At 34.5% G+C, this 26,265-nt stretch overlaps 1 protein-coding gene across 1 annotated transcript in view; it reads right to left on the bottom strand.

Moving 5' to 3' along the window:
* The window catches only part of ITGBL1 (integrin subunit beta like 1), a 135,837-nt gene that overhangs the window by 69,704 nt on the left and 39,868 nt on the right, over positions 1–26,265 (bottom strand). Inside the window, exons 3-4 of the mRNA XM_026038334.1 lie at positions 6,637–6,783; positions 2,697–2,819 (exon numbers count right to left, since the gene is read on the bottom strand). Of these exons, the coding sequence (XP_025894119.1) occupies positions 2,697–2,819; positions 6,637–6,783 (270 nt within the window). The remainder of the gene's footprint in view (positions 1–2,696; positions 2,820–6,636; positions 6,784–26,265) is intronic.

Below are 26,265 nucleotides of genomic sequence, written 5' to 3'. Positions count from 1 at the left end.
ATTCTGTGATTCTGTTATCTACCAATAAAATTTTTGAACATAGATAAATCAGTCCATGAAAATTAAAATATGATAAAATTAGGTTTTTAGATATTCATTTAACAAGTCATACATATCCTGAGAAAATACTTGTGCCATCTGATGTTYGATGAAACCTACATATTCCATAGTACTGGAATATACATAACGTATATTAAGTTACTGGCACCCGTTTACTAATCTTAAAGCTAGAAGTTAATTTCCTTACTAGAAAGAGACAGAATCAAGTCAGRATCTTTATCTTACTTCCCTCTAGGTTGTATATATATTAAGCTTGATGGATCTGATGGTCTCTATCAGAATGTAGCTAATGGGCAGCTTTCTCAAGATTTCAAATTTGGAACTGTGAAACACTTCTTTTTATATTTTTCTTTTATGATTGCACATGGAATCATTATTATAACTATTTTATTACATGTTGAACAATCACAGAAGAGAATAACTACTATATAACTTAGATGAACAACAAAGATAATTTTCAATATTGCTTTCAACCACCAATTGATTGTTCTTGGACGTTAAACCAGAATTGAAGAGAAAGAAAAAGATGAGTCTTTGGGGAAAAGCTATTTGAATTACTGGTAATTTTTTCAGATAAAACCATCTCTTCTTTACTGCCTTTCATAGAGTTCTCAAAAATGTAAAATAAGTTACACAGTTTGCCACATCTGACCCTTGACTCAAGACAAAATAGCTCCATTAGACCACAACAATCTTAGACTACAAATATCAGGATCAGAATTTACCTTGCCAAAAGCCATAATATTTTATTAAAAATAAGTTGCAACCTGACTGAAAGGTTTATGTAACCTCAAATAAAAGGCCAAATAGCATACAAAAATAGCCAATGACCRACAAAAATCCAGTTGAAACTTGAAAAACTTGATACTCTGTGCCCTGCCTGTCACAAAGTTGCTTAAAAAACACTGTCCTCTTGCACAAAGACTAAAATGCATGTTACGCACATCTCATCATGATACTTTTTCCAAAGTGCTATAAAAACACATATGTAAATAGAAGATTTCTTATTTATTATTATGTTGAACCTCCACACTCTGCTTTTTTTGGAACACAATTTAAAATCTCTATGGCTTCAAATATAGAAAGAAACTTTCAGGGGAAATAAAGAATATGCAACAACTTAGTTTCTACACAAATGAGAAGTACAACAGGCCCTGATTAGGGTTCACCCTTTCTGTGGAGTTCATCCAGGAGGCATTGTTAGGTACTTAGCACCTGTCTTCATCAGAACATCCTTCCTTCCTTCTTAAATAAACCTAGATGATTAATGTCTTGGAAATAACAGGGAAGAAAGGAAGGGACAGAGCACATCAAGGAGGCATCAAGATAGAAGACAGAAACTGTAATCAGGGGATTGAGATTTGCTTTTTTTCTCTGCTACAAAATTAGATAACTTTGACCTTTTGTTCATATGCTGCCCATTTTTCCTTCCTGAGGCCTGGTTCAAGATATGGGTATGCACTGCAGAGATTAGAAAGATCTAATATTCACATGCATAAACTTTTCAATTTACAACAACCTAATCCAGTCAAGCATGCCAACATGTAATATTTCAGAACATTTGCTTTAGACAGCTCTAAACCTAGCTCAAGCTCCTGAGCTTTTCATATTGATGAATCATAAGCACTAGAGACTTGTATATACCAACCTTTTTGTCCTGTTATACTAGTATGCCTTGATTTCCATGYTTATTACAGAGAGTTTATTACAGAGATGCTGTAACTAGTCTGAAAGTGAGGAGAAACAAAAAACTAGGAAAAGCTTTTATCAGAAATAGTAAGAAGGGAAAAAAATGACGAAGAGAGTGCAAAATAATTCACTGAAACTAAATAAAAGCTGATTTTTCTCATGATTGTTACCGTATGGAATGGTTACAAGGAAATAAAGGCAAACAGGATCACTGACATACATAACTAATGAGTTTCACTCTTTTTATTTTAGACAATTAATATATTGACATCTATATCTGGATCTGATCCAACTGTAGGTACACACATACAGGATGCATATGTACAGGTTGAAATATATTTTTAGCACTTTCCAGCTCATTTAAAAAGTTACAAATGACATGTACTACACAGTATTTAATTGTCAAGTTCCTATTTTATAAGGAAATAAAAGCACAGCTTGAACTTTCTTTTGAACTGCTTTTCTATCTAGTGTTCACATCTACTTTTTCTTTCCAATTACAGATAATTTTTTAATCGTTCTTTTTCTTATCCCTTTTTGTCCACAAAAATATTTCTGAGTTCTTATCTTCCATTTATTGTTTTTGCTTCCTTTCCCCAAATTATTAATAAGATATTTTGTTTTATTTTTTTTTCTCTCTCTCACTTGATCTGTGCCCTTAAGCTTTCTCATCCTCGGTTTTCCACTAAAGACAGTCACACTAAGGAAATTCATGTCATCTTCTGTATGACACGTCTTCCAAAAAGAGGAGGATGCTACAGGATTTCTTCATTCTTTAGCTTCTTGTTTAGCTCATCTTCACATCCCTTGCAAATATATATTTTTTTCTTTTAATTCATATGTGCAATAAAGACATTTTATAGGTCCAGACAGTAAAATGGTTTTACTGCTCATCATATTCATCTGTGTTTCACCATTCTTTTTCTTATACTTACTAAAATACATACCTGTGCAAATCTCTTCTGTTTCATCATCTATGCATTCTCTGTCATCGCATTCACAAAACTTCCCATAGACCAGTCCGGTCTCTTCTGAGTTTCCACATTTACACCTGCCACACTGACATGTGCCTGTAAGTATTGAAGATTATACTAAGTGACTGTGTTTAATGAAAGAGTTTCTTTGSTACATAAGGAATGGTACACATTCACTTCTGAAAAGGCTGAAATCTAAAGATAATTCAGAAATGTAAAGACAGGAAAATATCAATTAAATTTAATCTCATCTGTAAGTAATTACAACATTTAAGTACCTCACAACAGGCAATATCATATTTTCCTGGGTGAAATTTACTCCTAGAGTTGTCTGTCTGATTTCATATCCTTGAGGCACAGCCAACTTTGGAAATTTTGGTAAAGAGAAAATTGAACTTCCATATCTTCTCCAGAATGAAGTCTGATTTTTTCAGCTCCACAACTACATTACATGATGTGAACCTGATATGGCTGCTGAAATACTTARTATATAGTTGGGTGAAGTGACAAAGTTCCCTTACATTCTAGTCTCCAGATCCTTTTCCAAAACTACCATGACTTAAAAAAATACCATATGACTTAAATAAGACTTAAAAACACAGACTTGTTGAAAAACTCAGGACTCAAATGAAGAAATTGTTGGGGAGGAATATCTGCATGAAGAACTTATGATCAAATATCAAGAAAAAGTTACTGCACCTAAAAAAGCAATTATCAGAGCAGTATATTTAACTGGATGACAGGCAGGCTCACTGCAGTGAAACACATATGTATCATTATTAAAAAAATAAAAGTAATATAATAGCCTATCAGTGTAAATACCACAATGTACAGTTTTACTGCCAAGTGCATSTTAAAAGCCAGGATTAAATAGCCAATTCCCTGATATTTGCTARATTCCTGATAGCATTCTTTGCTTATATGTTCATCTAGTTTTCTCTAACCACTTGCTCTTTACAAGCTATTAGCTTTGTTGTTGTTGTTCTTGTTATTTTCCAGATATACTCATGTCCAGACTCTGCTCTCTGAAGAATTAGATGGACATCCACAATAACGTCTTTTTACTTAAGGACTTGAACCTAGATTACCTGTATGTTTTTAGRGCTTTTGTGGGTAAAGTCTCAGAATTTAGTCCTTGCAGGAAGGTATATACAAGATATATGATGACTCACCACTACAGCAGGACAAACAGCTTACAGATTGAAAGGATTTAGACAGCAAAATGTTTGTCCCACATGAGACAAGAAAGTGGTTTGACATGGACCTGCTTGCAGCTCTGTCTTGGTGTAGCACACTCATGGGACTCTTAAATGCTTAGGATCCCTAGAGCTGGATTTTCTCATAGCATGAAGCAGAATAGAAAACTTTCCAACATAAGTAACTCCTGAGCTCTTGGAGAAAAAAAAAGGAATAGAAAAGGATTGTAAGCAAAAATCTCTTCCGTCACCTCTGAGCCAGATCACACCTCTGCTTCTTAGCCTTTCCATGAGGGTCCTGCTGCCTCAGCACAGCTGCTGCCTCTCCACAAGCCTCCCTCCAAAAAAAAAATCATTTTTTGTCTTGTTCCTGAGGAAAACTTCAGTCGCTCCTTTTCTTTCAGAGATTCCACCTGACCTGGAATATGGCTGCCAGGACAAAGCCTAAGATAACTTTTCTGCCAGCCAAAAATATTGTATTTCAGAGGAATGAAATACATGGYAATATATAATTGCTGTAAGTAGACAGTTATAAAAATAGTTATATTGTCACAAAATAACAAAAATACTATAAAATGACTCCAGGGAAAAAAAAAACCCTCTCATTTTGATTATATAGAATCCCATTTTCCTATCTCTACTACTGTTATTGAAATAGGACTTTGTGTTTGGGCTTGTGGGGCTCTGTTGTCAATGGATTTGTAGAAGCTGTTTCAGCTGTCACTGGTATGCCACAAATATAAATGATTAAAAAAAGAGACAGGAACTTCATTCAGAAGGGTCATAATCCTTGTTATATACACATACCCATTACCACATACATCTACCCAGCATGCAAAGTTACTGAAAAAAGCCCCTCCATAAGAGAAATTACCCCATTTTAAATTTCAGCATTATAAGTACTCCCAATACTATTTTGCTAACCATAAGGTTTATTCAAACAAAGTACAGGAGAACAGACTCCRTGACATACATGATCAGTTTGGAAAAATTATCTCTCAAAATCATGGCAAAAGCTGTAATAATAAAATTAAAATGGAAATAATAATGTATTTGTAATAGTAGCACAATTGCAGTGACTTGAAAAAAAAAATAATTTTAAGAAAACTGACCTGTCTACAGATAATTCACGAACAAGAAAAAGATAAATTTGCAAAATGCTTCAAAAGTTGAACATCTACACAGGCACACCAACTGTGCTGTCTTAAAGGTACCTATTTCTTCCTACTGACTAAAAAGGGGCACTGCTCATGTAGATAATCCAGGTTTTGCAAGGAGGATCCCAGTCCTAATTGTTTTGACATCTGATTGGGTCAGAGTTAGGTCACAAAAGTTAATTTTAAAATGGAACTTCCTAAGTTCATGAAAGGAATTGCAATAAGATGTGACAACRACTCATGTCATCCCTTAATGCCTTTTTTTGTCAATTAAAAAAGAGATCTCARATCTCAAAAGCAATGAATGCAGTAGCTCAAAAGACAATCCCATTAGGACAGCCTGTCAACAAAATGTGGTTACAGCTCAAACTTCAGTTACCCCAAACTCCCTAACAAGTCTCATTGTAATTCCTTTCTTGTCTAATACCAGCAAAACCAAAAAAATTACACTCCTGTCCTGATTCCTCAAGACACTAACCCTTTAACCACTTTTAGTGGTTACTCAGCTAGTTTGTTTTTTTTCTTCTGTGAAGACTCACAGAAAAACTCACAGAAGCCTCAGCAATAAACAAAAACAAAAACAAAAAAAAGGTCAAATATTCTTGTTTAAATACTTTGGGTAATCACAGACAACTGTTTGAAAATCAGTTTGTCATCTAGAGTTCTCTCATTTGTTAGCCAAAGAATCATGAGTTATACATAATCTTTATTATTGCCATAAATCACATATATCATTTACTCAATGAACTGTATGTTTAAAATTTAAAGTCAATTTTATCTTTTTAAGTAAATAATAATAAAAAAACCTTTCATCTTCTCCTGTGAGAACTTAGTTTCACTGCTGGAAAAACTAGGAGACAATTTCTTATCTGAAACTTAATTTGCAGCACAATGAACTTTTGAAATTTTAAGCTTGTGCAGCCAAGGTTCTCTTTTTTCCTCTGATTTTGATAAAGAAAGGAATTCCTACTTCATTTGAGATTGGTTCTAAAATTAAACCATGAGAGAAGAGACAGTTACCAAAACAGAAAGATGACAGTTACCAAAACAGAAAGATGAAGATGGAAGTGCCCCAACAAAAAAGATTCAGCAAATCTTCCACAATGGTGAATTTCAGTAATTGTTACAGCTCAAGGATGTCTAGAAAAACTGTACAGTGTATAAATGTTCTGGAAAAATAGTTTCAAATGCCACCTTTTCATGCTATTATAACACCAAAAAAAAAAAAAAAGAACTAAATCTTATTTGTTATTAATGCCATTAGCACAGTCTTTTGACAGGCAGCATACTGCCAGTCACAGCTGCAGTTTCTTCAGTATGATATAGCTATGGATAATCTAGAGGACCAAAGTAGATATTCTGAATCATTGCACATAACATGAATAGGAATAGACCTTTAGGAAAATTTAATATTTTAAAGTATGCATACCTATTTCTCAGTGTCTTAAAATACACTCTTCAAAACTCTTTAATTGCAAAAAAAAAAAAAAAAAAAAAAAGTGATGCTCAAGATAACACAAGAACTTTTTAAGCTCTCAAAACCAACAAAAGACGTCTTACCTGCACCAGAACAGATGATATCTTGAGAATTCTTGCACATTTCATTGCTTTTCTTCCGTGTAAGGTTGCAAGTCGTTGGGTACTGACAAGCTTCACCATACCAGCCATCATCACATTTGCACTTCCCACAGTCACACTTCCCATGGCCTAGCAATGGAGGGAAACAGTGTGTCAAGATGTCAAGACCTTTTTTTTAATTTTTTTTTTCATTCAGAAAGTTTATTTTCTAATCCAGTTTTAGATATAGATTACATCTATTATATTTTTAARTGAGGATTCAAAGCAGATTAACTTGAAGTCATTCGCATGCATTATAAATAGCCATAAATAGGTGCAGTAAGTCTTAAACAGAACCACACAATTGAAATCTCCATGACTTTGAAATCTAATGCATGTCCTTTTGATAGGTCTGCATATACATGCCTGTTTTTAAAAGGAATACAAAACTAAAACATCCTGTATGAACAGAGTTTTTTTTTACATTCTCCTCTTTCCCATTCTAGTGTTCTATTACTTTTAAGTATTAATAATACAATAAAGGTATAATTTGAGAGATTCTTTTCACATTTTTGGCAAGCCATGGACAAAGAGCAGTTAGCTATAGTGTCCTGAGGACCCATGAACTAGCCCTGATGGCACAAACCCTGAAAAAAGTGTGGAGAGGGCCAGCTACCTTTACAAGCACTAACACCATCATGCAACAGTGGTTGCAGCTCCACCAAGCCTTCTTCCTGTAGCTTCATCTAGTTATCAGTTCCTCCAGCCCTCTCTCACCAGCCTAGACTTGGCTCTAAATATTGATACAATACTTGCAATATGGCCTATTTTAATCCTAATAGGACTATATTCACTTATTACTATTAGCTAGGTGAATTGTGGATGAATTATCTGAAATAATCAATCCAATTGCTCCATCTGTTAGGAGATGGGATGCTAAGCGTCTATCAATTGATTAATACATTGCTTTAAAATTGCAGTATGTCTAAAGGCATATAGATTTTTATAGAGACAAAAATATAAGGTTTTTTAAATTATCTAATTTCTTTATAAAAGTCAAAATATTTAGACAAACCAAATGTACTTTATTTATATTGAACATTAAGCATCATATTCCTATTAAATTTTAGGTATAAATTGCTACCACTTAATTCTTTAGCATTCCTTTACTATTTTAGGAGTGCAAAAATTTGCAAATCTTTTAATCCACAATATTCATTTTTAAAATAAATACGATTGGAATGTATACCCAATTGATAGAAAACATTCTTTTCCAATAACTGCATCTCAAATATAGAACTTCAGCATATTCTAAGTTCATCTATTGCCTGCAGTTAGAATCAGTCTGTTACCACTAATAAGAAATTTGAAACTGGAAATAAAATGTTTTAAAGAGAAAAATCAGTATATTTTTGTTGATTATAAACATTTTGTTTCCCTTCCTAGACAGAAGGAATACAAGATATCTTCCTAAGACAAGAGAAAATTTGATATTTCAACATATGTAGCTCAGAAACACAAGTGAATTTCACATTAGTTCTTGTTTTAAAATAGCAACTGCCATCTTCTTACAAATTGGTGAGTTACAGTCCAGTGGTAAAGGAGAAATAGAAAGGATTGGAACAAAAAATACTTCATGAAAATGCTGCTCTTGAGAGTATTCTCCTTTACTGCGAGTCAGTGCAGTAAGCCATTATGGAAAATTAAGGTAAGCCCAGCTTAGGTTTAGGCCTGTATTTTCCTTCTTTTGAACCAATACTTAACAGAATAACTTTGTCTTTTTGATGCTAGGCAGTCTTCCAATTTAAAAATATAATGTCTGCTGATGAAGAAAAGATGTTTTACTAAAAGGAGGACTGCTTTTCTTGATCCAATGCCTAAATGACAGAGCAATTCAGAAGCCACTGCTGGTTAGTTCAGGAGGTCCAGCAGCACTAAGATCCCTTACTCAGAAATGCTCTAAGCCAAATCTTTTGGCCCACAAAGAAAGCAATAATTTTGCTTAAATTTAACACAGCCTGCTTCAAGAAAAATAACAAAAGGCTTCCATAAGGGTAGATTGCAGGCTGGTTTTAGCCTCTATTTAACAAGAAAATATATAAAACTGAAATTAACAAAAACAAACTGGGAGAAACGATGAAATATCTCCTACATGCAACCAAAACCAACACAAATAATTAAGTAACCCAGTGGTAAGATAATAGCTATGACTTGCACCTTAATCCTTCCCTTAAAATATCCTAATTTTGCTAACCAGAATATTTTTTAAATTGTAAAGCAAGGGCAAAATTTTCCCCTTTTCACCTGGATATATATGCTTCCTAGCACACGAAATTAAAAAAATTAGGGGAGACGATTGTATTAAAGTGTAGAAAGGCATAAAGTGACCTGTGATAGCTTCAGTAACTTCCTGCATCTTCCCTAACCTTCTTTAATATATATATATTATATATATATAAAAATAATGCTGCAATATATAGATCTGCAAGTCAGTGGATAAAAAAGTGCTTTTCTTGCTTCTTTTGCATATCCACATGCACCAACCACATGGTCATTTATGATCATTTATAAGGGCAAAACCAGGAATGTGATCAATACTAAATCAAGTATGTGGTATGCTGTAAGAGATCTAGAAAGAGCATCAAAGGTATCCAGCTGGGTTCAGATCCTTTCAGAAAGGACTGTCTAGGTTCCCCTTTGTTGGTTATAGATCTTTATATTACTTAGCAAGAAAATAATAATATGAAATACTAAATCAGATGCAAATGGTGTTGAAGTAAATTTAGTTTATAAATTTAAACTAAACTAAATTTATAAATTTAAACTAAATACTCAAATCAGAAGTAAATAAAAGCTGTAATATGATATTTTAATTTCCCAGAATATAAATGCAGGTATCTGAGGATGTGACAGAAAAATGAGCTATAGGGTCTTATTAAAGGATTCTTCAAGAAAATTATGTCTCAAGTGAGTGATGCTCATTTTTTTTGCTCCATTTTATTTTTAATGGACATATTATAAACAAATAGCTAAATATAAATAAATCATTTTTAAAATTAAAAAAAGTAAAGAATAAAGGAAACAGTGAAATGAAAACTCAAGGATTTGAATTCCTTTAATAAAAGGGTTTTAGCTATTGGCTATGAGAAATTTGAAGCTTCAAACGTGGAGAAAAGCTTTTATAACAACATATCCATTTCTAACTAGCTGAGCAACCACCTCAGAGATTGTATCTGGAAATATACACAAAGTATATATGCAGGGAGCTTGTAGGGTGGAAAATGAGACTAATATGCGAAGAAAGCTGTCAGATGTCAGCAAATACATGGAGAAAGTGAGAACAGAAAACGTTAGGCGGGTACAGATCTTGCAAAAATTGCAAGTACTGGAACATAATTTCACCACCCAAATAAAAAGAAAATATGAAAAGCAGTAGCTTCACTGAGCAGCAAAGAGGAGCTAAGATTAAAGATAATTTACAGATAGTCCAAAGCAAAATTAATATGGGGATGCTGGCTACAGCAGCAAATGCAATGTGGCTAATCATAGAGACTATGGAAATGAAAATTACTCATCTATGATGAGAACAAATCAAAGACATGAAACTGTTTTTTAGGAGGTGTCTAGACCAGGAGAGCAGGACCTCTCTGTCTGAATCCCCACTCCTGAATACTTAAAATATTTTCACATAAAGTAAAAAACAAACAAACAACAAAAAACTCCCAGAAACCCCAGTCTAATAGCAAAGAATACTAATGAATGTATCACACTGGCAATTGAAAGTTTTAAAAATAGAAAACTGAATATCATTATTCTTTAAAAAAGAAAATAGATTCACATGGTCCAGGCAACTAAAAAGAAACAGCTCTGATCTCACAAGCTATGGAAAGATTTGCAACAAGTGTGAAGGAGAGTACAAGAGGAGATGCTAAGGTAACAAACAAACAAACAAACAGAGTAGAATAAATAATGACATTATCAAACAAATAGATTATGATTATGCCAAATTAGCCTGGCATTTTTCTCTATTAAGATAATTAATATTTTAAGAAAGGGAATTCAAGAAATGTAGATGATGTAGATATAAGCATGGATACAGTGTCAGGAAAAATAAATTATCCTAGATCGCACTAGAAATGCAAAACAATCTCAACCTGACTCAAGGGAAGTAAACAATATTATTTTTAAAAACATACCGACTGGACTGGCTTCCCAACAGACTGACATAACCCAAATGGATTGAAACTAGAAGTGTATAGTGCAAGACCATATAGCAGAGACAAGTCAAAGATTAAGGAAGGGCTTCACCAGTGAAATAAAAGGGAACTATATAGTGAGTCATAGTGACTATGTAGTTATGTAAGTTGTAGAAAGACAGTGTGACGTGAGATGAAAGGGTCTCAATATGTGGCCACTGAAGTTTTATCCATGGGATAGAAAACGTTAGCAAAATTGCCTCGGAAATGCTGTACATGATGTGTATGACATGGAAGTGTAAACTTATTCTGGAAAATATCATGAAGACTCTAATCTTCAGAAGGATGAGTGCTATTTTCCAGAAAAAGATTGTGGTCAATTTTTACTTAAAATGTTTCAATAGGCTAAGAGTAAAAACATGTCTGCTAAAACCATGGCAGTTTAAACCACATATCTTTAGACTCCCAATATCATTTTAAGTGCTTTATGAAAGAAAATACATGTAGGAAAACAKAGAGCCCAAAAATAAAGAAGCAAGGGTAAAATCTCCCAGGAAAGTTCCAAACCCAGATTCAATCCATTTGAACTGCATGTATCATCTGGGACACCAAATTTGGAACCTAACCTTTCCAGGATCCTGCCATAATCTCTCATGAGAGCAGGCGCCTCTGCAGAGTGCCCCACATCCTGCCATGTTTCATCATGAAACTACTGGGAGGCACACTATGTCATAAAGGTGAGAGATTTGAATGCAAGTGGAGTTTGGTGCATCACTGGACTCATGTGTGTGTGTGCAAATAAGCGAGGATTCATTTGGTGTTTTTGGTATTATACACAATAACCTAAATCAGCCTCTAAATATTCCAACATACTTTGAATAAGAAAGAAAAAAGACGACAGCATATTTAAAGGTTGATCTCAATAAACGTACAAAATCAAGTATATGAAATAATACTATATTCCTATAGAAATTATATTATTCTGCAGTGCTATTGTTATTTCTGTGCCTYGCACTGCAAAAGATTCTCTGTACCTTTGCACCATTTTTAGTTTACATTTAGTTTACCTTTTAGCTTACATTTTTTGTTTTTCTCTTAATGTTTAATAACTGAAAGCTCTGGCACATCCTGTCAATTAAATTTCCCATAAGYAATACTCACAGTCAAACAAATGACTTATTTTGTTGCTTCCCATGCTTTTCCTACCTAGAAATATGAATGTATTCATGTCTGTATATGATAACTACTTCATTCTCTGAGCRACAGTGGGGCACAAGAAACAGACTCTTTATGAAGACTTGAAAAATAAAAGCAAGGCAAGACTCATCTTGAGGTTAGGACTTCAAATTGAGAGAGGAATCCAACTCTTGAATCTTTTATTTTCTGGATAACTTCAGGCGCAGGAAAATATGAGGGCTCTGAGAGATGAGCTTCAAATTTCCTCTTTATAAAGTTGATAATGGCACTTGACTTCCTATAGAAAATTTTCATAAGGACTAATTTCTCAATGCTTAAGAACTTCTTAGGTTCTATATTAGATTAGCAAGAACTAGCTTAAAAAAAAATCTATGTGSTATCTGGTATCTTTTAAACCACATYTTTCCTATTTCTCTGCAAGTTGCAAAGAGTACTCTCTGTCTAGGGGATAATCATAGGATAATCATATAGTTGCTCAACTGCAAAAATCAAGCTCTTAAATAAATTCTTGGTTCTTTAAGCGACACTAATGGACATATTGCCTATGGTAGAATAACTATTCTGTGKTTGTGCAGCATTTGTTATAGCATAGTGACTTTCATTACAAGAGAGGTCTCTTAACTACAGAAAGCCAGGCTGTTTGACTAGACACTAAAACATATTCAGATGTCTTCACTTTCACTTACTTTTCATAACTAAAGTCCAATTATTGTGAGATCTAAGAATATAGTTTGGGGCAGTTCCCATTTTTATATTTTGATGAAATCAACTTCTTACAGGCAGGTGAGAAGACTTAGCATAAGGATTTCTTTCTCTAACTTAAAGTCAGTCATCAGAAGAAAATCAGCAGCTGGCACGATAATTGCATTGGGCTCATTATTATTCATTTTTAGCAACCACTGAGTGATTCATGAAGTGCTTTTCAAATCTGAAAAACACTTCATGAAATAGGTGAAGAAATATGAAGGACTTGCCGTTATGGATTCCCTCCTTAAATTGGGCTATTAGCTAGGAAGGATGATTGAATTTTAAGAGCTGAAAATTTTGAGTTAAAAAAAAAAAGGAACATTGTCCTCCAGTTTTGACCTAGACTGGCACAGTAAAGATGGTTKTAATAGTTCTTTCCAATTGAATGTCTCCTTTTCATGTCATTGGTGGAGTATAATCTGCTATTTTACACTATTATAMAGCTAGTGAAATATGTATTATAGGAGGATAATGTTGATGATATGGCCTATTCTGTTTAGGTGTATTTGAGTTTCTCAATAATGACACCTTGCATTGAGCTGAATTGTTTTGCCAAGTGTCTTCATCCAAAAGCCCTGCATTGGAGTCCCCTCAAAAAATAAGTATCATAGCATTTCTTTTTTTTTAAGATTGACACACTTGAAATGAACCTCTCTTTAAAGTGAGGGGCTTGGTTGGTTGAGTCGTGTTGTTTCCAGTGAAACACACCTATCTTCTAGATCTTTGCAGTATAATCTAGGGAGAAATCTGGTCTCAGTGAAATTTAGTACAGCATCAAGGTAGTGACTTTCGCAGAAATACTGGCTTATTTTCTCTTGGGGATTTGTTTCTTTCCCTATTAAAGCTAAATTGCCTGGGGGGCTAAAATGTAGATTGGTTCAGGGAATTGATTTGAGTTTAGGAACAACTCAGCAAAAACAGAGGGGAATTGAGGACGAAAAAGCTTCCTACTGGTAGAAGAAGTTTTGCAGATGATTTTGTCACTGGAGCACCTTTATCATCTAACTACATGCCCAACAAGAGCTGCATCAAAGATTTTCAGAGTAGCACAGTCAGCCCAGAGGGCTTTGGAGAGGGAAAAAAAACCTCAAACTTTATCTGAATACTCCCAGAAACATCAGTCACARAAAGGGTGAGGTTGGAAGGAACTTTGGAGATCATCTAGTTCAACTTTCCTGCTCAAGCAGGGTCACCTAGATCACATTGCACAGAGTCGCATTCATGTAGGTTTGCAGTATCTCCAAAGAGATATTTGAAACTTTGAACTTCGACAATTTCATGTTAAGCCAATTCTATTTATTTGGGGTGCCCAGACTTAGGCCTGGCCCAGGAATAAAGCAGAAGAATACGCAGCAAGGATCTTGGGGCATCCTGTGAAAGGGACAGAGTCACTGTCACTGCCTCCTGCTCATCCATCTGGGGTGCATGAACTCAGGCTTTGCAATATGGTGGGGCTCTCCAGGTCTGCTCAGTGACTGTCCCTTCCTCGGACTTTTTAGGCCACCTGAAATGGATTTCCAGAATTAAAGCAAAAGACATTGACAAGCTGTTTCAATTTAATTTATACAGGATGCACTTTAACAATAAAAACATCATTAATGGTGTAAGACGCTAACTCCAACAGAAATCCTGGAGAGCAGATAGAAGCTGAAAGTGAATTACCTTCTTTCAGTTACGGATACGTCCTATGGAAAAGCCGTAAGTAATAAAGAAAAACATTCCTATTGCACTAGGTGTGCTATGTGTTCCAGGTATTGCTTAMTACAATGTCTAATAAACAATTCTTCCATAAAGCTGAACCCACATTAAAATACAAAAAATATGTGAGGGCATAACTTCTGATTTTACACTAGTGTTAAGCTATAAAACAACTAGGTATAAAAGATATTTCTATTATGCAATAGAAATAGAATATACTCTGCAACATTATTTCTAGGAATAATCTTTGTTCAATGTTRGCATGAGGAGTTCATTTCCATTTGTCTCTAACACTCAAGTCAATGTGAAAGCAGCAGTTTAAAAAACTTCTGATCATATACAAKTACTACAAGCAATTAAGTTTAAGTACCGTTGCTCAGTTAGGAGGTGAAAAGTATCRGTCTTTGCAGAAGATTATCTTAAGAAAGTGCTTAACGTTAGCATCAGTATCATGTGTGAGCTGTACATACTCTGCTCTCATCAAAAAAAAACTTACCACAGTAGCAGAAATGAGAAACTTTACATTAGATCAAATAATATTTTAAAATCAGCATCCTTAAAAATGGAAAGAGACTAAAAAATTAAACTAAGATTAAAAAAAAAACCCACCCTCCGGAAGACATTTCTGACACTTAAATTAATTGAGCAATGTTACAAAATAGTAGTACAGAGCAATAATACAGAAAACTGTATAAAACAGTTTTCTATTCACAAAAAAAAATGTAGAATTCATAGTTTTATTTAGTTCCTTTAGTTTCCTTGCCTATATACATAAGTAATATGCTTCATTACTGAGATCATAGTTATCTTCCTTTATTGAAAGTGCTTTTTCTTGAATAATTTTACTTAGTCTGGAAATTTAAAGCTACACTTGTATCTATTAAAAAGTGACTGAAAAGATTAGAATTCAAATTACAAGAATATTTATAAAAGTCTAATTCTGCCTAGGATATAGCTGGATCTTGGGAGGGAAAAAAAAAAAAAAAAAAAGGTGAATGGCTGAAAAACCACCTTTACTGTACATACCATGTTACACATTGTTTGAGAGTAGCAGAGATGCCCATTCCCTCCAATCAAGGCCCAATGAAGTGTTTAATGCAAAAATTTGTTCCTGGATTCAGTAGCACAGACATMTAAACCTAGAGAGGCCACTGAAAGCATCCAGATGAGTTTCTTTTCTCCCTTTTCCTCTGTTCTGGCCAAGAGACTTRTCTTAATTTTAAATGCCCCATATTTCTATTTTAGTCAATGTCAAATTATCCATCTGCTAAAGCCTAATATTGCTCTAGCCAATAGTCACAGGCTCCACAGGCTCCACATAATCATCTAACATTTGATATGTCCAAATGGGAGGTCAGGTAATCTTCACTTTATCTCCATTCCACCAAATATGTTTCACCCAGATATAATGTAATCTTGATAGCTTAAATTTTTCATCTTAGTCATTTAAAATATCCATTAAATGTATATGTCGGGACTAGAAAAAGTCAAAATGCTTTCAGCAGACTATTTACTAAAATTAAATCATGTGAGGTTTTAAAACTGTTATTATAGATAGTGAGGAGAAGAGGGATGAGATGAATATTAAATAAAACTTATCAGAAGAAAACATTTTCATTTCAGCTACTTCATTTAGATACATTTCATTTTATAAAATTTTGTTACATTGCTTATAAAACACAAAATAAAACATGTGCAATATTTTTGAATGTTAGACAAAAAGTTTCCCTTGAGTTTCTTTTTTGAATGTAGTACATTTTGAAAGATTTTTTTTAGCTTAGTTTAAAAACAAAATATGCAAAACATGAGAACATCAGAAGATTGCTATTCTAATTTGCTTTCATTTCCAATTACAACACTTGGCAAATGTAGATAGGTGTTTTTAGCACTTTTATGTACTGGACAGTATTCTGAGACCAAAATGTCTTTCATAGCTTGAATCTTTTACTTGAGGAGCAAATGCACCTATATAAACCTAGCTGCTCTGCATATTTTATTACTGTGCAAGTATAATTAGCATAAATGAATTTATATTTATGTTGCACACTTCAAGGACCAAAGACAATACTCATTTTTCCCATACCTGTACTAAAAAGGTACAAAATATAATCATATTAAATTATACTGATGATTAGTGCCATTTCCTTTCACTCCCTCTTGGTTATGAATTCAAATTCCCTGCAAAGTGAAGAGACTCAGTTTTAATAAGAATCAATTAGACACTGTGAATGATTAAACTGAAGGAAAGCAATGCTCGTTGAATCAGCTCCAGTTTGTTACCCTGGAGGTGGCACAAGTTGATATAATTTTAAATGTGATTCACGCTGTTTAGACAGATGATATAAATATCTCAGAGAGACAGAGATAAATCAGTTTTATCCATCAAAACAGTCTAGCATCAAGGTTTCCGTTAATAATTAAATGGCTCTGTAAGATCTCTTACTTATTTTTAACTGGAAGATTTCTCATTTTTTGAAGAACAAAAATAATCAACTTTTAAGTATGAAGATCTTTTACTAGAGTGGGTATTCTCTCCCTTTTCTAGAAGATAACTGCTCAGTATATTACTTTCTCAGCAAAGAGAAAGCTATGCCACATACTAAAAAACAAATCTGAGACAAGAACTATTCCTTTATGAAAAAAAAAGAAGGAAAAATAGCTTCATATATTTGACTATGTGCATACTCYAGAACTTGTAGGCACTCTAAATAAACTATGTGGGGGAAGAAAGTAAGATTTATAAATCCAGTAAGTTTATGTTTGTGTTACTGTAGTCAAGAGCTAAAGGAGCTGAGTTTAAGTAAATCCTGTCTACCTAACTGAGGCTGGCCAGGGTAGGTTCTAGGTTCCCTAACGTAGCGCAGTCCAACTCAGACGATACCCAAGCCTGTTCCTTGACTGCATCTATGGCTCACAGTGACCCATGAAATTTGTCCCCCTGAGCACAAAAATGCTGATCAAAGTAGAGTTCTTGGATCTTGGCGGGTGGGTTAAGTATCTGTCATCTGGCTTCACTCAAAAAAAAAAAAAAAAAAAAAAGAAATAAACAAAAGGAAATGTCACGTTGTTTTCAGAAAAGTGACACACAAATTTCTGGAGCCCTATGCCTCCAAGGGCCTTGGCAGCAGTTCCTGGTTTCAACTAAAACATCAAAAGGCTCCTAGAGTTGTGTATGGGAAAACGAACCCATGAGAAAACAAGGGCCTCCCACAGTGTCATATCCTGAGCGCACCAACAAATGTGTTATCTTGTAGGTCTTATTTTGTATCAAGGCCCTCAAAGCCCTTAGTTGTAGACCTTGAGGACACACACTTCATGCTGTCAGTCTCATGTACGGGTAGTGACCTGAAAATGTAACATGCAGTGACGGTCATTTGAGAAAAGTTTGACAAGTTGCACCTCTCAGTTTGGATGTGACAAATCAGAGGTTTCTATCAAAACTCAGTCTCATCTGCGAATTCCAAGGCATCGCCATCACTACTTCTCCTATCTACAAGTAGCAATGAGGTGTATGAGACAGGAAGGGGAATTCTTCAGCATGGGTAGATGCTCCTAAAGACTTGGACACACAGAGGGAAAACACTCTGAGGAAGAAATCAGCTAAATTCTACTCGTTGTAGTAAAGTAACCATTTCTAAACCTAGRCCAGTAGAAGACAAGTTTCATGGGAAGAGCTGCTCCAAATTCATTACTGGTATTGGAAGAAAAAGCTACATTAAACCTTCATACCTTAGTTACTAAACTGAAGAAAGAGTCTTAGCTAAAGACTACACAGATAAAATACGTTCTGTTAGATACAAACTAACTTTAAAAGTATCGAGAGCATAAAATCACTCAAAAAAAAATCAGAAAGTTTTTTAGGGATAAAGTTATTTTGTACACATAGAGTATTCAATATTAACTCAGTACCAAACATTTAAAGGACTGGAACACTCAGATTGTTAGAAGGAACATTTAATTTACTAGGTATTAAATTTTTAAACGGCATCTTAATCATCCCTGCAACCATCTTCCATTAGGCTTGGTGCATATTTTGTTCAAATCTCAGAAAGCATCGCCACTTCTAAAAGCTAAAAGGAATTTCTGCAAATAAATTAGTGCAATGTTCCCAACCAAAAGACTTTTATTCATTGAGGAGTCTGTGATCCACAAAAAGATTAACCAGAGAAGGCGCAGCCCTGTGCTGTGCTGCACCCATCTGATGGCTTTCAGGCCTGTGCTATGGTGCAGATAATCCCTGGTTAGAGGATAAATTTAGCCAGCTAATCCTAAAGGAAAAGTTTATAAGCGACTTCCACTTGGTGCCTGATGATGATGCCACCTGCAGTTCCTTGCCTTTTTCCAAAAGTGAAGCAGCATGTTCTTATGTGAATATCCTGTTGCTTGGCAGTAGAAATGAGGAGTAAAACTGTTCACTTCTAAGAAAATCTTGTAAAAGTTTTAAGGATCATAATCTTACATGGCACAGCTTGGGGTATCCAGCAACTGAAGGATCCTAAAATTATCTACACGTCCCCTCTTCTGTTCTCGTATTATCTTCAATAATATATATTTTAATCAATATCTTACGAAGTCTGAGTGCCTTTTTTACTAAAATACATAATAAAGAGAATACAGGTGCATTACAACTGCTCCCTAGCATTCTCCAAAAAAAAAAATAAAATAAAAAAAAATAAAAATAAACTAAACTAAATGAAACTAAACTAAACTAAACTAAACTAAAATAAAATAAAATAAAAACCAGATATTTTAAAGCTTGCAGGTTAGCAGCTAGTCAAACAAGCTGACAGTAAACATGTCAGATGCCTAAATTTTGCAAATAAACAAGTTAGCTGAGTAAGACTACGCACACTTTGTGCATAACCTGCCCAAAGAAGAACCTATGCCTAAATCAAATCAAATCACTGCACAAAGACTATTTTATGACTATATAGTCACCTTTGAGTCAGAAACAACTAAATATATGATAAAACTCCTTTGGATGGTGAGATGGAGATGAGAAAAGGAGACACATACCAACAGGACAACTGCTAACTTCCCACAGTGGTTACACATAATTGAAATTTATTACTAGCTTTAGTAGCAAATTGCCATTGCTCACTAATTGTTCTTAAGGAACRAAGGACTAGTGTACTGAGAAGTTTTTTAAAACGAAGGATCTCTCAAAAGATGTCCTTTCTTATTTGAACTAAGTATTTTTAGTGCTGTCTATTCAGAGATTAAATTTTAACGCAAACTTTCAAACTTTTTTTATATCATTTCTCCGTAAATTCTCCATACTTCTCCATTTCAGGATAAGTATAGTTAGTGAATTGGAACAGATAACAATTTTACTTAATGGTGTTTTTACATACATAGCAAATTATGTATTGTGCATTCTTCCTCCAGCTTTTGTTAAAAAGCTCAGTTTAAAAAAAGCACTTTGTGGGTGTGCTTCACAGAGCAGCATGTCAGCAAGAAAGTATAAACAAAGTTAATGAGTTTCCTCAGATTTGAATCAAAAACATTTTTCAATCTTTCCTTAAATGGGAAAGTTCTCAAGTATTTATGAATCTCTCTGAGCTGAGAACATAAAGAAATCATTATCTGTCTCCTTCAGACTTGTGTCTGATAGTGTCTGATTCCTCTCTCTCCAAAACAATGCAGGTGCACAAAACAATGCAAGTGCATTTGTATATTGATACAAGTACTATAAATAGGACAAAACAGTTCCATAGCATGTCACTGCATAGATTCAAATTGTTAAATACCAGCTYATAAGCCCAGAAATGGAGCCAGTAACCTCTCCAAAACTTCTCAGCACAGGAGGGGAAATGATTACTAAAGGAAAAGATGTATAAAACTAGGTTATTCAAGCATGTGCAGGACTACAGTATGGTTTAAAAACAAGTTGCAATTGCCCAATGTTGGAAAAAAGAAAAAAGATACTTTAAAATCCCATTGCAAAAAATAACAGAGAAACTGGACCRCCAAGAGCACCAACAGGGGCATACCCCAGAATTCCAGTGCAGCCCTTTATTCAGATGTGAAATATAATTCTCAGAACATTAAATTATGCTCACATTTATCCAATCTTTTCAGCACTTCCAAACATTTAGCAAATGCTTTGCATGATTTATTTTGGCTACACTCCTTCCCCACTATACTGCTAGTATTGGGGTTTTTTTCTGTCCTTGCTTTTTGAACATTAATCACTTTTTAATACAGCTTAATTTTTTTCACTGTGCTTTTAGAAAAGACAAATATTCATGAACTATTAACCTGTTCTGAGTCTGCAGTTGTTGTTTTAATTTTTAGAAAATTCTATCATTCAGCAAAAGAGACTGATCTTTTTTCCTAGACTCTGCCTCAGGTTGTTACTTTACTCACCCAGTGCAGCCAAGCCACCTGCAGCTCTCCTCCAATTCTCTCAGTCTCCAAAATACAGACTTGCCAATTTAGCAAGTTCTGCACTGAGGAAACTGAAATAGAATGTACTTCCAAAACCAGGCTGCACGGTGTTTGGGAAATCTTATGCCTGACTGAAAAGATATGGAAGGCTCAACTATATTGCGATTGCAGTCAATATTCCAAAAAGGCCAGGTCTAGATCTGCAGCATCTTGACTTCTAAAAATGTTCTAAATCAAGTGACTTGATTCAGTCAGCGTTTAATTTCAGAGGAGAGTTAAGCAAATGGAATAACAGGAGGATCAGCGAAAAGATAGTAGCAGAAATGAGGTGTTCAAGACAGGACTCTTTAACAAATCACTACACATTCTTTGCAAATAGAATGGCAGAGGAGAGTAGGGGATTAAAAATATTTAAAATAGACTTTTTCAGATATTTATTGGGAGAGGATTATGAAGCACTTTAGATTAGCATGAAGCTCTGTATWATTAATTTGTATAAGGCCTTTGGATTCCTCCTACTGAAGAGAAGGCACTTGAGTTCTTTCGTTAAGTTAAAAGCTGTATCCCCTTAAGCTCTTCTGTAGTCAAAGGCAGAGAGATAGGATTGCATGGTGGGATTTGCTTCTGTTCTGTAATAGGCCCRATTTTCCGGGAAAAAAAAGTGTCACTTTCCTTGTTATACTGGGGTGTACATTATTCTCTTCTTACACATCCCTAGATGTTTTTCCAGTGAACATTTTAACCTTTTTAGAAGATYAGAAAATGCATATCTTTTGTCAAATATATATTAGAACTTGTCTTCTTCAGTCATCTGCTAAAAGCACTTTAAAAGTAAATAATTCATGGCTCCTTAAAGGTCAGGATAGCCCATTCTGGAAATCAGAGAAGGTAACAAAGCTGCTAACTTAGACCCTTCAGTTGCATTGCCAAAACTGAATAGGTGAATATGTCCAGACTTTTCTGTAAAAGGCAAATTCAGACAATGTAGAGAGAGAAAAAAAAATATAAAACATTTTCTAAGTAAATTCTACTATATTATTTATTCTTTTTATCAGATAACTTGAAAAGCAGAATGAAAAACAACTTGATTAGGGACATAGGGAGAAAATAACTGGCAAGAAGGAGCAGGATTCCAACTGAAATTGTTTTCACAGAGTACCATCCTTTTAAACAAAGAGTAATCAGCACAGTATTCAAAGATTTTTAAAATATCAGAAACTGCAATTCATGGCAAACTGGAGTTAATTCTATTTTTATTCTTTCGTTTTAAATAAACCAGAGAAATATCTATGACATAATGAATAAAAGGTGAACAGATTGTTTTATTTGCTGYTAATTCATTTTGTTTCAGAGACCTAAGAAGAGTATTTCTAAGTGTGGGTGGTATAATTAAACTAATCAGTTGCTTTATGTTTTTATTCTCCTTGACGCACATTTAACTGCAGAGCAATAAATCCCTGGGAAAAAAAAAAAATAAAACAACTGAATGGCATTTTCCATTATACAAAACACAGGGAAAAGTATACCTCAAAGTTCTAAATTATATCAAGTGGAGTCCTGAATTCTTTCCCAAATACTAATATAGCTCTAATATCCTATTATCTGAGCATATTGCAATGTATCATTAGGGGTTTTGTATGTGCACTTGCAGCCCAAAAGCATAGGAAAAAAAAATCACCCACACTTTACAGAAAGAGAATAAAATACAGTGGAAAATGCGGGGRAAAAAAAATAAATTGAGCTGATCTGCATAAGCTATCTGTATAACAGAGAATAAGAGAGGCATGTAATTCAGGGGTCTTGTCCCTATATGTTGCTTTGTGTGTTGGCATTTTGCATCAGGTGGATGGGAAGGAATGGAAGAGAACATGAAGAACAAATTCCGAATGTAGAGAATAAAATTGAATATCTTGGCCATGGAAGTCAATGTCAACTGTCATATCATTTTAATAGAAGTCTCTTTTCAATCTCCAGTCTGATAATCCTCCTCATCATACAGAAGCTCTGTTATCTACTGAAAAGACCAAAGTATTTTCAAAACCCCAATCACAGCAATGGAAAGGAAGGCTGTTCTAAGAAAAGATACATCGTAGCCAAATCATTACAGATTTGAATAATAAACAAGACTTTTATTGTCTTGTAAATCTGAACTGGAKATGAAGATGATTAATATTTTAAAGGAAAGATTGGAAAAAAAGAATAGGGTCAAACAGCTAAATAAATTTCATCAAGGTGGCTTGATAATAGAAGTGCATATAGTCCCCTCTTTTTTATCTCTCACTCACACTTCAGAAATATTTCTAGGAGGAAATGTAGGAGTAGAAGGTCTAGAAAATCTAGACGTTAGCCAGCAAGGAAAGTACAAAAATGCAGAATAAAAACAAAGCATTTCTTCTTCTTCCTACGTAGACACACTAATAGGAACTCTAACACAAAGGTTATTACACTCATAATTCTTCTGTTCATGCTGGTTATTCATGCCTTTTCGAGCGTGACATAATCACAGACTCATCTAGTTACAGCAAGACCTTGGCTACTCAGAAAATTAAATGATTATTAATAGAGTTCTAAAGAAAAGGCAAGAAAAACAGAAGCTAACTTGGAAAAAAAATAACATACTAGATATCATAGAAAGAATAATGAAATTATTCAATGTTAAAATCACATTTTGAAAGACAAATGACAAAACTCCAAGCTCCTCCTCCTGCTAGTGTAAGAGCTTTTTTTCCTCCTTCAGAGTTTTTCAAATGTATAACCCTGGCAGCTTTCATACTCTGTGGAAAATCAATTATCACAGAAATTAATAATGTCTGCTTATTATGGATATGCTACTTGTTCTAGGAAGTAGATCAATTGGAAAGATAGATTAGACAAGGTCAACAAATTCTTGTCAACACTGTGAAACCTATGAATATGGATAAGTAAGTATAAGCCTGATTATGATGGCTTAGAGCAACAAATGCAAGTGAATGACAGATCAATACAATTACTTTGTAAAGAGTGCTTAAAATGCTAAAATCTACAAGGAACATACTTCCCCTCAAGTATTTAATATCTATAGTCAATGTTCCTCATAGGAAAAAAAAATATAGGCTTGAAGAACATAAAGAATTAGAGATGGGAAGAAATGAAAAATAGAAGATAAAAGTTTGAATTGTTGTAAGTGCATAGGGACAAAGGCTGTTTAGAATCATAGAATTATAGAATGCCCAAGGTTGGAAGGGACCTCAGAGGTCATCGAGTCCAACCCCCCTGCACACGCAGGGTCACCTAGAGCACGTGGCACAGGGCTGCATTCAAGCGGGTTTTAAAGATCTCCAAAGAAGGAGACTCCACAACCTCCCTGGGCAGCCTGTTCCAAGGCTCTGTCACCCTCACAGTGAAGAAATGCTTCCTTAAGTTCCTGCGGAACTTCCGATGCTTCAGTTTGAAGCCATTTCCTCTAGTCCTATCACTGTCCACCACTGGACAGCCGGCCCCCTCCTCCTCACTGCGTCCCTTGAGGTATTTATAGACACTGATCAGGTCCCCCCTCAGCCTYCTCTTCTCCAGGCTGAACAGACCCAGCTCTTTCAGCCTTTGAAAAGAGGTAAGTTAGGTAAGCAAAGAGCAGAAGAAAGTACAGTATCTGTGAAGAACCTAGAAGCTAAGAAATGAGAAATGGCAGAGTCCAAGAGAGCAAAGAAACTAAGTGAAGAAAAACATACAGACATTCATAAATAGAAAATACTAGGGTACAACACAGTGTACAGAGAACAAAATAAGTCTGAAAGGAACAAGTGAGAACAAATAAAAGAACACAAAACAAAAAGGGAAGAATAGAAAGGAGAGAGAAGTCTTAAAGAGTATACTCAAAATACAGAAGGAATTGAAAGGAGGAGGGAGAAAACAGAGGCCTGGGGACAAAAAAAAAGGGCAAAAAAAATCATAATAAATAAATAAATAGCAGTTTACCAGAAGGAGATAACCTTGTCAGTCATAAGGATGACATGCCACCACTTCAGGCCAATTCTGGTTTTGCAGAAGATACTCCCAAATGACATGCAATTTCCCTAGAGGAAAATGCACTTATAAGAATAAAGAATTAACAAATCAATAGAGGAACTCTTTAATTTTCTTGCCATTAGTTCAAATTTACATTTCCTGCAAAGAATGTTGGAATGACAATCACTGAGCAAAATGGAATCTTATTTATATTACAGCTGCCAATCAAAGCTATAAAATGTGGAATCTCTGGTAAATACCTGCAATATAATTCATGACAGAAAACTGAGTTCGTCCATAGTGGAATATAGAATATTTTGTTCCTGCATTGAATATAAATTGGTCAACCATTTTCTGTTACCAACATTTTAAGTAAAAGTGTGTATGATAAAGTGTGATACGTTCAATAAAAAAAAATGTATTTTAATGATCTCAGTGAGAACCCTGTTTTGTTTAATCCCAGCTAGGCAGCTGATATTTTAGAGAATTTGGAAAGGCTTTTGAGGTCAAAAAAGGAGAACATATAAATCACCACACATGTTTCTAATTACTTCTAGATTACCCAGCCAAATCCAGAAATATTCGGGAACAATCTTTTCTCATATTGAAAGACTGATTACTAGCTAGTGTGTTTATGTTCGTTTAGGAATACACTTTAAACATATCTTCCCATGGCCTCTCCAGTCCTCAAAATCCATCATTAATTTTTCACTTCAGTGTCCACAGCATACAAAACAGCAGAAATAAACACTGAACCCATTCAAAATACTAACTAAATTTCTCTACTATATCCTCTCTTCTTTCAATATCTTGCTTTTCCAGCAGGTATGCTGAATTTCAAAAGATAAATTGTGTGCAATACCAAGAAATTTCTGTGCATTTTCCTAATTCCTACTGATATCAGTGAGAGTGAAGAGTTCTCAGTATTTTCTAGTAAAAAAAAAAAACTTAAATTTTGGTTTTGTTTTTTTTTTTTTCTTCATGAAGTTGACAGCCTACAGAAGCAGCAGGGTTTGCATGTTTTGTAGGCAATAATTATTAGGTAGAAAAAGAACCTTTSAAACATCATAGGCAAACTGTGTTGGAAGCATTTTAGTATTCATGTTAGTTAAACTGCCAGATAGTAGTGGATGACTTTTAAGTGTTACGTTGGTAGGTGCACTTTGCCTAGCAACAAGTGTTGGGTTTCATTCCATTCCCTGAACACTCAAAAGAGGTCCCTAAGTTGCTCCAGGCTTCAAGTGCTCAGGAAATATATCTGCTCTTCAGAATGTCTTTAGTCATAACATTTTTGGCATACAAAGAGTATATGCAATCTCTTGCATATGATGGACATATCTACAGATAAAAAGTATGAGGATGCTTTTTGGTTGAGGGTTATTTTTTTTCTCTCCAGCTGCCTGAGTTCGGGGATGAATGC

This window comes from Nothoprocta perdicaria, unplaced genomic scaffold (assembly GCF_003342845.1).
Source record: "Nothoprocta perdicaria isolate Ctin4 unplaced genomic scaffold, notPer1 scaffold_208, whole genome shotgun sequence".
NCBI classification, from domain to species: domain Eukaryota; kingdom Metazoa; phylum Chordata; class Aves; order Tinamiformes; family Tinamidae; genus Nothoprocta; species Nothoprocta perdicaria.
Note: the sequence above shows the minus strand (reverse complement) of the source record. Positions and strands in the feature narration are given on the sequence as shown.